This window comes from Numida meleagris, chromosome Z, assembly GCF_002078875.1.
Source record: "Numida meleagris isolate 19003 breed g44 Domestic line chromosome Z, NumMel1.0, whole genome shotgun sequence".
Taxonomy (NCBI): domain Eukaryota; kingdom Metazoa; phylum Chordata; class Aves; order Galliformes; family Numididae; genus Numida; species Numida meleagris.
Window position 1 is genome coordinate 49,167,164 of NC_034438.1, and position 13,683 is coordinate 49,180,846.

The following is a 13,683-nucleotide window of genomic DNA, read 5'->3' on the forward strand; positions in this document are numbered from 1 at the left end:
CCCTGCGGTGGGCAGCACTGACACCCTGCTAATAAAGATGTCCAGGGCCCCACCCAGCCTGGTCTTGAACACCTCCAGGGATGGGGCATCCAGTGCCTCTCCGGGCAACCTGTGCCAGGGCCTCACTATTCTCGGGAAAAAAGAATTCTTAATAATTTCTAACTTAAACGTCCCTTCTTGTAGTTTAAAACCATTCCCCCTTACCCTATCACTGTATGACTGTAAAGTCAGCTCTCCTCCTGTTCATAGGCTCCCCTCAAGTACTAGAAAGCCAGAAACAGGTCTTCCTGAAGCCTTCTTTTCTCCAAGCTGAACAAGCCCAACTCCCATAACCTTTCTTCCCAGGAGAGGTGCAGCCCTTTGCTCATCTCCAGGGCCTCCTCTGGACCTGCTCCAGCAGCTCCACTCCTCATGCTGGGGGCCCCAGGGCACAGTACTCCAGATGGGGCCTCAGGAGGACAGGGCAGAGGGGAACAGCCAGCATTCCAGCTCCCCTTTCAACTGCTGTACCCTGCTGTATCTCGTTTATTCCACATCTCTTGCAATTACTGTGTATTCTTTTGTTAACCTGGTTTATTGCCTTGCAAAAGAAAGCCTTTTTTAAAAAAAAAAGGTCTGCTTTCTGTAGCTAAAAAAGCGTGTCTGACAAAGAGTCTCTTAGCGCTACCAGAACTGGCCGGCTTGAAGCGACGGACGCCAGCAACACTTCGCGCCCAGCCACCCCGCCGCTGGACGCCCTCCCGACCCCGGGGCGGCGGAGCGGGGCGGGGGGCGGGGCGGCTCGGGACGCGCCCCTTCCGCGGCGGAAGTGCGCACGGAGCCCGAGTGACGGTAACGGAGCGCCCGGGGGGGGGCGGCCCTGCGAGGGGTGCAGACTCGGGGGGCAAGCAGCGGCTCACGCGTGACTTTTCTCCGCTTCAGGCTGGTCCGCAGCCTACAGTGGCACAACCTTGGGGTCGCGATCGCTGCCCCCCTGCCGGCACGGCCGAAGCGACCTGCTGCCGCCCCTGCGAGCTGGGCGGGTGCGTCCCCAGCCCTAAGGGCGGACTGCGCGTGCGCGGCCGCGCTGGGATGGGCTGTGAAGGGAGCGAATGGTGGCGCTGCGTCCTGCTGCCCTATGCGGTCACCCAGTTGTTCTGGAGCCGCAGAAGTTAAATGGTCGGTGCTGCAGAACAGAGAGCTACTTAGGGAAGGTCTCCCCATAGTGAGGCGGTTTGGACATTTTTTCTGGAAAGAGACCCATCTCACGTGTATCTTCCATTGTTCTTAGGGCACCTGGGGTTCGTTTCTTCAGTTTTGTACTTTTCAGAGGCCTGGTTTTGGTGTTTGATTGCTCAGAAAACAGAGTATGTTTTTCATATTCGAAGAACTTTCATTTTTGTAGCAAAATCCTTCTCTCCTTAAGCCTCTTTGAAAGTAATTTGGTTTTTTTTGAAGTAAAATTTTACCATGTCTGGGGATATGCAAGGCTAAGATTTGCCCAAGGGTAGCAATTATGTACTAATTACACAAATTGGACCATTACCATAATTTAGTGACAGGACTTAGGGTTATCTGTGTAGTGTTAAACATAGTTTACTTCATTTACTTAAATTATTTTGCTAACAGTATATTTTTAGGTGTTCTTATTCTCTAACTCAGTTGAGACAGTCATGAACTTTGAAGAGAACTTCCATCATGAAATGGTTTCTCAGCTGCATGATTTTGCTGCTGTCGGAGATGCAGCCAGGCTGAAAGCGTTGCTCAGCCGTTCCCCATCACTGATCAATGCGACTGCAGGTAATGGCTGGACAGCCCTGATGTACGCTGCCAGAAATGGACACTTTGATGTTGTGCGGATTCTTCTTGAAGGAGGGTAAGCTGTTCTGTAGGTCCCGTTGTAGAGCTAAATCCCTTTCCATTTAAATTCAGCATCAGATAAGTACATTTACTCAGTGGATACTGGAAGAATTTTCGGGCTTAAAACTCAGAAATTTGTGTCCACTGGATTGTGGTACTGCATCATGATTTCCATACTTGCTGACAGCAGTTTTAACAATATGATTTCTGAAGTTATTACTTTGATCTTCAAAGATGGGGTCACTCCTCCCAGAAATGAATACAATACAACAAAATGCAATGATACAATCCCTTTACAAGTACTGTTCTGAGTAAAAATTCGATACGTTTGATTTTTCCACTTAGGCGTTTTGTCTCAGGTTTAATTGTAATCCACTTGAACCTGTGTTACTGCTGAACATTTGCAGGCATATTCGCCACTATCTTGGACATGCTAGACGTGCCTTTATCAAAGTTAGTGATTGCTGAATTTCATTATTTTATTATCTTTTGGACTCTTATTCCTTTTTAAGCTTTTTTTTTTCCTTTGGTCAGTATGACACCAAGCATATTTTTTGCTTGTCGAAGACTTATTTTAATTTTTGTTGTCCGTCCTTAAGTCAACTCCTGTAGTTCTGGTGTTGGAAGACACTGGGGAAAGCAGAGAATACTTCAAAGGTCTCGAAACCTCAAGATTCTTTTAAAGCCTGTATGAAGCTAGGATTGACACATTTCGAATGGGTAACATTTCAAAATAAGAGGAAGAGCTCAGCTGACCTCTACAATTCTTGTGTTAGTATTGGGAGTGGTATTATTTAACATCTTTGTCAGTGACACGGACAGTAGGATTGAGTACTCCATCAGCAAGTTCGTGGATGATAACAATCTGCGTGGTGCAGTCTTTGGAGGCATGCAAGATCAAGCTGTATGGGGCCCTGGGCAGCCTGATCTCATGGAATTTGTCTGCCCAAGGCAGGTAGGCTTGGAATTACATGATCTTTAAGGTCCCTTCCAACCCAAACCTCTCAGTGATTCTGTGAAGACCAGTCGGTTCCTTTCTGCGCCAGACAAGACTAGTTCATTATGTGGTTATAAGTAATATCAAGCATGTCGTTCCACATCCTCCAGGATCTTCTCGCCCTTATTTTGAAGACCTACTAAGATACTGTACCTTTTTCTGCTGGAGCTCACCATGGAGTCTCAGAAGAATGCTCTTTTGCACCATAATTAGTGTATTTTAGGAAGTTGAGCGACCCCGCTGTGGCAGACTTTGTGGATTGAAATCCTGTGGTTTTTTTGAGGAATCCTCTGAGATTTTGGAGAATTTGCCGGTTTGATAAAAGTAAATGCCCTTTTCATGGCCATTCTCTTAGGCGGTACTTACTGATGTGTTACTACAGCCTCATTGCTTTCATTTCAGTCATGTTTAGTCATAATAGTCATTTGGACAAATGCAGTTGCTGGGTGCATAAACGTGAATGTCAAGTACAACTAGCAAGGTAATGTTACATAACAAATTAAGCCTGAGTGAATTTTTTAATTCATCCATGGTTGAGAAAAGCTCTAAGAAATGTTCGTAGACTGGAAGAAAGATCTTGGTGATCAGAGGAGTTTGGGCTACTGTAGAGGATATTGAATAGCAGCTTCATCACAGTCTGCATGTACCTGAGCAGGCCAAAAGTAGAAGACAAAATCGGAACAAAGTTCAGTGTCTGAGTGATAGGAAATGAAGTAGGAAATAAGGCGAGATTTTAACGTAAGAAGAAATATTTTTTTGAAGATAAATGGGCAGCATTTGTTCCTTTTAGCACCAAGAGCTTGTAAACTAGTCTCTGAATACTTTTCCACAGTGTACTTAAACTCGGTCAGACATTATTCAGTTTAATGGAAAATCTCAAGAAGAAGCAGTCCTGCCTCTGATAAAGTTACCTGTGAATCAGCAACATGAATACACTGGCATCTTCTGGTTTTAAAAACTGATGAGTATGACACAGCATCTAATGTATAATTTGTAGTTTACAGTTTTATTTTTGTTTTACTTAAGTAGTTGGTTTAAAATTGACAAAAAAAAAAAAGTAGTACTGTGCTCTTTTTTGTCTGACCCCCCAGTTCACCTCCATCTATTTCAGATTTTTAAAAATTTATTGAAATATTTGCAGTGAGTCACTATTTTACAAGATGTTTCATTCTGCTTTGTTTTGGGAACAAAGAGATCTGCACAGGCCAGCTTAAGTCCCAGACTTCTCAGAGTGCTGCTTTTCTTGCTAAGTACAGGCCATATTCTTCATTCTTACTTACTGGTAAACTTGTTTCTTAAGCATGATGACTCTTTTGGTAGCTTCTAGAAAGTAGTTTATTAAATTACTTAATTTTGTGTTGCTGGTGAGCCAGAAGAGAGCTCTAGCTTTCCTTACAAAATTTCCCCTGTAAATAGTCTTGAGCCAATGGGGTTTTTTTGTTTCTTTTGGCAGGGAAGGATGGCACGTTGCAGTGTTTGGGATTTTTATTAATTGGTCACTGTTGTAGTAATACGTGAACCATGCTAAGTGATGTCAAGAATGCAGCATAAATGGGGTATTTGACCATAGCCAAATAAAAAGAAGTATGATTGTTTTGTAATACTATCAGTATTTAGCCTGAAAAATGCCCTTGATTCTGATTTTTGAAAAGTTGATGCAGCTCAGTAGTATCAAATCTATATGCTGTAACAATAGTACAACATTGGAACTCTTCCTGAAAAAGTTCACTCTGTTAACTGTTGTTCTTTTCTGTTTCTGTAGGTGTGACAGGTCCATCATTAATAAATCAAGGCAGACAGCCCTGGACATTGCTAAATTTTGGGGGTACAAGCACATTGCTGATTTGTTGGCTAATGCAAAAGGAGGCCAGAAGCCTGGTTTTCTGCAAAGTGAAGTGAAAGAATATTCAAATTATTTTGGCACAACGCTTCTGGACCGAAGAAGTGATAAAAGAATAGATTCTAAGTGGCTAAGCAAAAAACAAACCCACCCAGCTACAGTATACATACTCTTCTCAGACCTAAGTCCATTGGTTACTCTGAGTGTGGGAGCAGAGAAGTCACAGCAGCCAGAAGTCAGGCTTTGCAGGCTGCACCACAAGGATGTGGAACAGTGCATGAGCCAGACTGAAGAAGTCACCTTGATTTTTCTTGGAGTTGATCTGCACTTGCGCATGAATCTTTTGGCTGCTCACAATGGGAAGGTTCTGCAAGATGATGATGAGGATGGGCTAGTTGCTTGGTTTGCTCTTAGCGTAAATCCCACTTCTGCTGAGAAATTTAAACAGAAGCATGAGGACTGTTACTTTCTTCACCCACCAATGCCAGCACTACTGCAGCTACCTGAAAATGAAGCTGGTAAGATGCTAAAATGCAACAGTAATCAAATGTGTAATCAGAAAGATATGCTTTGGGATTCGCTGAGGTGTACTGGAAGGACTAACTGCTGCGAAGTAATCAGGTATCTTCAATGACATTAGAGAAATTAAAATTTTTACAGTCTGTAAGTGGTTTTTTGAAGAACTCTGTGTGTAAAAATGTGCAGTTGCAAAGTGCTAACATCTGCAACTGTGAGTAGTAAACTGTTAAATGTATTAATTATCATGGTTTTATAAATAACACTATCTTAATGCGTGTGCATTAATGTTGTAAAAAGAAGGGAAAGAAAATCTATTGTTACTGATTTTCATTGCAAGAAACTAAGTCCTTTGTAACAGTATGTTGAATGCTTACCAGAGGAGAAGACCAAGAGCAAGTGTTGCAAGGTTGGGGTTCCAGTTTGAATGAATGCCACAGGCATGGCGGAACAGCTCTGTTGCAATAATTTCACTTTTACAGAATGATAAAGGGCAAACTCAACTTGTGCCTCAAGTTTAAATGAGACAATCAATACCTTGTTATGTTGAGATACCTGTAATAAATGCCTACTTCACTTAAAAAAAAGTGTGGTATGCAATTCTGGCACTTTATACAGGCCAAGAAATTTCAGTGAAAAAGAGGTTATGCTGGTCTGGAGGAGTATCTTAAATTGATCTGTATCTACCTCATACTGCATTATATTGCATATGCTGTGCTGCAAAGAAAAGGATGTAAAAAAACTTGTATCATGTGGCTTCTGACGTACCTGATGACAGTTTAAGCCATAGTCTACTTTGATTTTTACATTAAACTTTAATACTTTTTTAAATTTAATCTTAAAAACTTAAGTGAATTAGTATGTGATTTTATGCGTTTTTAATCTGTTTTTTCAAAGGAGTGGTAGCCCAGGCTAGGTCTGTTCTAGCATGGCACAGCCGCTACCGTTTCTGCCCAACTTGTGGGAGTGCAACCAAGATTGAAGAAGGTGGTTACAAGAAAAATTGCATAAAAGAAGATTGTCCCAGTCTGCAAGGTGTTCATAACACATCATATCCAAGAGTTGGTGAGGATATTGTAAGATAAGCTTATCCAAAAGTTACTAAGTGCATGTTATTCAGGTGTTTTTTTTTAATTATTTCATCTTCTATTCAGTTCTTACATATTTGTCTCGTCCGAGATTATGCATGTCTCAGCTACATTTAGGATTACAAAATTCAGATTTCTCTCTTACTTTACTCCGTGACAAAAAATGACAGTGACAATAACAATTTTGATTGCAATGTAATGCAGTTAGAAATTCCAACAATATAAATGATATAATGATATTAATAATCCAAAGGATGTAATTTTATGTTTATCTCTTTGACAGCATTAAATGTCATCTCTGGTTTTGACTTTTCATTGTCGGTTGCAAGCTGCCAGGTTTATGTTTACTCAGAAAATAAGCTTCAACATATTCTACAGCTCATTTTGTTTATGTGTTGCAAAGGAGATTATTATAATTGCTATGGTATTAATGCAAAGACAACAAGGAAAGAAAAAGAATTTATTTTTTTTTTCCTGGATCGTTTGGTATCACCTTTCCTTCCACTACCTTTTCTTCTCTTTTGCATTTGTAGTTCTGGCACAACGGACTTAAAGAAGGAATAAGAGAATATAGAAAACACTGCCAAACCAGTATTGTCTACTTACGCCTTTCTCTGAAAAAAATGTTTACAGGCAGCAATACTGCATACTCTTCTTCGTGCCATATGGCAGATACCTTTGAGTAGGACAACAGACTTTGAGATCACTGATGATAGTAATTACTGAAGTAAACCCTTTCATACAAAGAAAATACTGGCATTTTGGACCAAAGAAAGAGAGAAAGCATGAAAAACAATAGCGAGAGAAAAATGTTAACTCAGAAGTAAAAATGTTTTAAAACAAAACATCGGAATAATTGAGAATAAAAAGGGAAGACGGTGGATTAACAGTATACAGAAAGATATGACAAAAATGATACCGATAAAAAAATATTTAGCAAAAAAGAAAAAGGCATATAAAATGATCAGGAGTAAAAAGATGCAACATCAGATAAGTAATTGATAACAAACAAGCGAAAGTGGAAAAGTTAATCAGTACTTACATTGCAGATAGAGTACTTGGCTCTGGATTGTGTGTTCAAGTGGAAACTACACTCTACAGGCCTATGCTTTTAGAGGAGGTGATAGTAAATTTTATTTGTTACTGAAATTGTTTCTATCTGCTGGATGTATAGCTAAGTTAGTACCTCTGATACTCTTTGGGGTTGCAGGTAATTTATGCCCTAGCCTTGGCTAGTGAAGTGCTTACACAAAGCATTTGTGTTGCCAAACGAAAAACAACCAGTCAAAGCAATGAAAAATAACTGCTTGCTCTTAGCATTTACACAATTTTGATTTCAGGCACTTAAAGTTTTCTGATGTTTACTTCAATACAGGCTGAATTTTATTGATGCTTTTAAGTCTTCCAAAACTTGAATTGTGTTCCTTTAATGTCCATTACAGATCCTGTCGTGATAATGCAAGTCATCCACCCAGATGGGAATCACTGCCTTTTAGGTAGACAAAAGAGGTTCCCCCCTGGAATGTTTACTTGTCTTGCTGGATTTGTAGAACCTGGTGAGTAATTTTACCTTATCAGATGGTTTTCCCGTGTACCAGTTTTATACATTGTAAATAATTCAGAAATTTGTTCTATGTTATGTCAAATAAATGTTCTTGTTTCCTGTTAGATAAGTTGTTACAAAAAATATACCTGTAGTATGCTCTGCAGCAGTTGATTTAAAAAAAAAAAAAAAGCAGTTGAGTAAATAAAGGTTTCAAATCATTCTCTCATCATACACTCGTAAATCATATATTGACAAAAAACATTTTAAAATATATGTAAGGATGCTTTTTTGATGATATTCACAAGGGGATTTTAATATAGGAAAAATAGAGGAGTTCCACTTTTTGCTTGACTGATTGATTATATGGTAGATAAGCAAAAATCTTACAATATTCAAGGAAAAGTAAGGAGATCTTGCTAGCTGTGTTCAGCTGTAATATTTGGAATTAGTTAAAATTATTGATAGTTGAAGAATAATTTATAAAACATTCTTGTATTGTGAATACATCTTAATCACCAGCTATAGTGTAATTTATAACTATAGTAAATAACTATATGCTAAACTATATTCAGTGACTGTGCAAGTGAAATGTGGTTACAGCATGAATAAGCTGATGTCATTTGAAAAAAGCTAGGTGGTTCATTTCTTTACTCCTGTAATTCTTGCAATTTTACTACTTTCTGTTACTGATTCAAATATATATACTGAAATTTAAGATCAGCTGATCTTACCAGTTTCTGATCAGTTGAACTTAATTCCACTAGAACTTTTATGAGTTCACCTGCTAGTTAAAATAATGCTTGGTTTATCACTTAGTAAAGAAAATGAAGAAGATATCCACAGATCTTGACATTTATCCAGAAATTCTGTAATTCAATGACAAGGCTTAGAAGACTAAAAAGATTGCTTTATCAGTGGTTAGTTATCTCATGGGACAAAGTGAAGCATGTAGGAACATCAGTATATGTTGCGATCTGTATAAAAAAGGTTTGGTTCTTGCAGAACTGGTTTGAACTATCTAAAAAGATTCTTATATTCAAATAAAGCACATATTGATGTAAGTTGTGATTGTGGCCAGCAGGGAGAGGGAGGTGGTGGTCCCCCTCTACTCAGCTCTTGTGAGGCCCCAGCTGGAGTACTGTGTCCAGGCCTGGGGTCCCCAGCACAAGAAGGACATGGAGCTCTTGGAAAGAGTTCAGAGGAGGGCGACCAAGATGATCAGAGGGCTGGAGCACCTCTCCTATGAGGAAAGGTTGAGAGAACTGGGCTTGTTTAGTTTGGAGAAGAGAAGGCTCCGGGGAGACCTCATTGTGGCCTTCCAGTACTTGAAGGGAGCGTATAAACAGGAGGGGGATCGATTGTTTGTGAGGGTAGAGAGCGATAGGACAAGGGGGAATGGTTTTAAGCTGAGACAGGGGAGATTTAGGTTAGATATTAGGAGGAAGTTTTTCCACACAGAGGGTGGTGACGCGCTGGAACAGGTTGCCCAGGGAGGTTGTGGATGCCCCATCCCTGGAGGCGTATCAAGGCCAGGCTGGACATGGCTCTGGGCAGCCTGGTCTAGTGGTTGGCGGCCCTGCACTTAGCAGGGGGGTTGAGACTTGATGATCTTTGAGGTCCTTTTCAACCCAGGCCATTCTATGATTCTATGATTCTATGTATGGACTGTCCACTTCAGTGAATCTGTAATCAGTGGTTACTGCAGAGCACGTATATGCATATGTAAGCATAAGACCATTTACACTCCACATGTACATCTAGAAGCCACAGAATCAGAATATCCCACATCAGAAGCTAACTGTAAGGATCACTGAGTCCACCTGCTGTCCCTGCACAGGACCAGTCAAAAATGAAGCCAGGTTTCTGGGAGTGCTATCAAGCAGTTCTTAAATTCTGGCAGGCTTGGTGCTGTGACTGTTTTCCTGGGGAGTCTGTTCCGTTGCCTGACCATCCACTCAGTGAAGAACCTTCTCCTTGTAAATCTTCCATGAATGTGGAAATTAAGTTCTTTTTATTGCAATTTAAGTTTGGAGAATTGTCTACATGTATTAAGATAATGAAGAATGAGTCACAGAGTGAATAATACAGTACGGAAATTTGTACAAGTCTACTTAAGCCTCTGTTTTCTTACTATTGTCATTTTAAGTACAGATTTTGAAGTTAAGCTATCTGCTGTTACATTCTTACTGAAAACTTAAAAGTTAACACAGTGCTATTTTTAAATGAGCAGATCTTCATTTCAAAATTCATTTAAAGAACAGTGTATTTCCTACCGAATTTTTAAAGTGTTGGGTATTGATAGGTTGCATATATGATAAATTATCAATTCAGGAAATAGTTGTTACAGTGGAAAAATTACAATTTTTTTATTTTCAGAGTTCCATTTTGCTGTGGTGGCTAGCCTTATTAGTCTTCTGTGCCCTGTGCTTAAGATCTGTACCCTGATCCATGAACTAGATGTCTATGCGTAATTGTCTAGTGCAGTCTAAAATCATTTGAGTCAGTTCAAAGCACAGGATGTAATCCTTGCTTGGAGTATTTTCAGCTCTTTGTTCTTTGCCCTTTTTGATCAGGAGAAACAATAGAAGATGCTGTTCGAAGAGAAGTAGAAGAGGAAGCTGGAGTCAAAGTTGGCCATGTTCAGTATGTCTCTTGTCAGCCATGGCCAATGCCCTCCTCCCTAATGATTGGCTGCTTAGCTGTTGCAGTGTCTACAGAAATTAGAGTTGACAAGAATGAAATAGAGGATGCCCGCTGGTTCACTAGAGAACAGGTAAAGTTCAATTTAATTTCCTTCTCGTATTGATTAGTCTGAGGTCTTATCACTTCTGGCAGAATAGATACTTGCTTTTTCAACAAGTTGAATGAGATAGTAATCTCTCCATTTTATCATACAATAGTTGCATTACATTGTATTTGTAGATTACACACAAACAGTAAAAGGCAGGTACTCATAAGGAGCTCAGTAATTACTGGGTCACAGGCAAGTCTGTTCTATGTCATTATTGCCTCTTAGTTGTTCACCTTTTTCTTTTGGAACATATCCACACTAGAGTTATTTTAGCCCAGTTTTCTTCATAAGCCCGTGTGTTGCATTTTGGCAGAAATAGTATTCTTCACCTGAGTTTCTGCAAACAACCGTGCTACCAGATTTGGTGGGGCTGGAGCTGAGATTTAGGTAAAAATTCTGCGAAGTCATTATTTTAAATCTTTTTTTCCATGAGATAGTTTTTTAATACTCTGATACTGAGAGTATCAGAGTGATACTGTGCATTAATGTAAAATTCTGTATGTAGATTTCATGATCATTTAAGCTATGATCAAATGAAATGGGGGAAAAAAAAACAAACAACTTTGACAGAGTTAATGAGTAGAAAATGTGTAGATTGCTTATACTACATGGTCTTCCTGGATTTTGCCGCAAGCTACTTAAAAGCTAAACTTTTAATAATGCTATACAACTGCTTAGCAGTTGCAAGTGTTGTGACTCTGCAAATCAACTTGAAGGCAAAATTATCAGCTATGATCTCAGTGTATTTCTAAAAACACTAAGAACATTATTTTAAATTAATATCAGTTCTAATACAGCTAGTCATATGCAGATTGGTCTAGAACTGGGGATAAATGCTCTTCAGAAATGTACTGATCTAAAAGCATACACTATGTTGCTAGCTCTTGCTTCAGAAAATGAACAAAACGTACTTCCTCCTACACTACAAGTTAAAATGAAAAAGAAAATAATTCATGGACCAGCATAGAGCACCATCTGGTGGTCCTACCATGCAGAGACTTCACAACAACCTTAAATATTAACAGTCAATCTCCACAGTTGTATGAACAAGAAAGTATCCTTTGGGGCCCACTGGTGCTCAAAAATGTCAGAATCCAGCATCCCTTCCAGGTGCGTTTTTCTGCATTTATCTTGCAGACTCTGGTGATAACTCTTTAATGGCTACATCAGCAACAGACTGATCGGTAATCATTGCATCATAATTCCTATGTTAATTCAGCATTAGATTCCATATGGCTTCTAATATTGTCTTCTAAGGAAAAAATGTGTGTTTTTATTGCAGGTTGTGGATGTTCTCGTTAAAGGAAATCAGCGTTCGTTCTTCGTACCACCGAGTCGAGCTATTGCACACCAGCTGATAAAACACTGGATTGGAATGAATGCTAATCTTTGAGCTAAATTGTTTCTTCTAATGAATGCTAAAATTAGGAATAAATTTAAAAGAACTGTTTACCTAGTGCTTCTACAACCGTGAGAATTTTTGAGTCTTTCTTTTGGTTCCTGAGGTAAACTACACAAATCCCTACAGATTTTTTCAAATCTGAGTGAGATCTGACGAAAAACTCAGTGAATATCCCAAAGAAGCAGACAATATATAGATAAAATTAATACTTTGTTTTTTGTGTGTGTGATTTTTGATCAAATTACTATGCCTGTCACTGTTACGCTTTTAATGTTGATTTCATCTTTTCTGTCCCTCACTGGAAGGAGTTACTACATTGCAGGAAGGCCTAACCTTTCCTTTAGTCTGAGCTCTGCGTTTATGTCCTCCTGTTTTGGCATGTCGTATTCTTCTCATTTTTTCCTATCTCCATTTTTTAAAATTCTACATGGCACAGAAAACACCAGTGTTCACTGTTGAAACTCCTGTCAGTAACAGTTACTTTTAAGCTAATAGCATCAAGCGGTGAAAGCTAAAAGCGTTAAGCGGTGAATATGTAGTACCTTTTATCTCTTACATGAAGAACATTCTAAGCAGAATATTTACTCCTCCAGATCCTCCAGTTTGATTTGGACGGCACTTAACCAGTTGTGTGAACTTGAATTTAAATTTCTAACACAACACTCTGTTTATGAAAAATGTGTTGGAGAATCTTCCCAAAAATCCTAAACATCTTTATATAGGATAATAATGTATTTAGTGACAGTGGGTTTTTCACTCTCTGATAGAAATGGAACTGCAGAGTAATGGAGGAGGAAAGTAGATTAAAAGACATGAAAGTACATACAAAGCTGTTCTCTAGAAATTGGGACTCTAGGTTGTTACTGCTATTAAGAATTTACAGTTGATAGAATTATAATCAACCCCAGCTGTATGATTGAGAAGGCAATATATTACATAAATATTTACTTAAGTGTTTTTAATGCTCTAGAAGGCTATAAAAGTATACCGTTATTAATGTCATTATGTTATGAATCAGTACTCTAATGATGCAGTGATGTAAAAAGAATTCAAATGGCCAGGAGGAAATACAGTGATGGTCATAAAAATTAGCTTCTTATTAAGTAGTGCTTTGTTATTTTAATCAGTGTAAGATTTGTTTCAAAATTCTTTGTAAGTCTGGAACCATTAAAAATGTTTTAAAGATCCTTATAGTTACTTCGTTCTATTCAACGTTCATATTATAGCAACAATTTCTTTATGGCAGTGTACGTCAAGCTTTAAAGGAAGAAACTCTTCTGACAGAACAGGTGATGAATCATACATTACTTCATTCTCTTCCTGTTTCACCCATACCTACACATTAAGAAAATAGTATATCACTTGAGCCATGTGAAATTGAGAAGGAAACAATGCACTGCTTTGCTTTAAAGTATCTTTTACAGAGGGGAGGAAATATGAGAAGTTTTCATGGACTACCAATACTAGCAGGACTGCACGTGGTCAGCAGAATTAATCTTTTGAAAAAACAGTCTTAAGCGGAAGTCTAGTTGCAGCTTCTTCATACAGATAGAGAAGAATGGAGAACACAAGACAGTAGTGGAAGGAATTTTTACCACAATGATGATTGCGCATTAAGAAAGATGAACGAGGGAATGAGGAACAGCTGGAAGAAGTAGGATAAT

The 13,683-nt window shown here is 39.0% G+C and overlaps 1 protein-coding gene across 5 annotated transcripts; it reads left to right on the forward strand.

Annotated features, from left to right (window-relative positions):
- Nucleotides 774-13,210, forward strand: NUDT12 (nudix hydrolase 12). 5 transcript variants are annotated; one of them, XM_021381026.1, is made up of 7 exons: nt 774-831; nt 1,642-1,855; nt 4,599-5,194; nt 6,090-6,257; nt 7,723-7,836; nt 10,400-10,599; nt 11,900-13,210. In XM_021381026.1, exons 2-7 carry the CDS (start codon nt 1,653-1,655, stop codon nt 12,008-12,010), a joined length of 1,392 nt encoding a protein of 463 aa, XP_021236701.1. In that variant the 5' UTR covers nt 774-831; nt 1,642-1,652; the 3' UTR covers nt 12,011-13,210. The 5 variants fall into 5 exon arrangements, with proteins under 5 accessions (XP_021236701.1, XP_021236698.1, XP_021236697.1 ...); XM_021381023.1 differs by having other exon boundaries at nt 775-831; nt 1,609-1,855; XM_021381022.1 differs by lacking the exon at nt 774-831 and adding an exon at nt 838-1,158.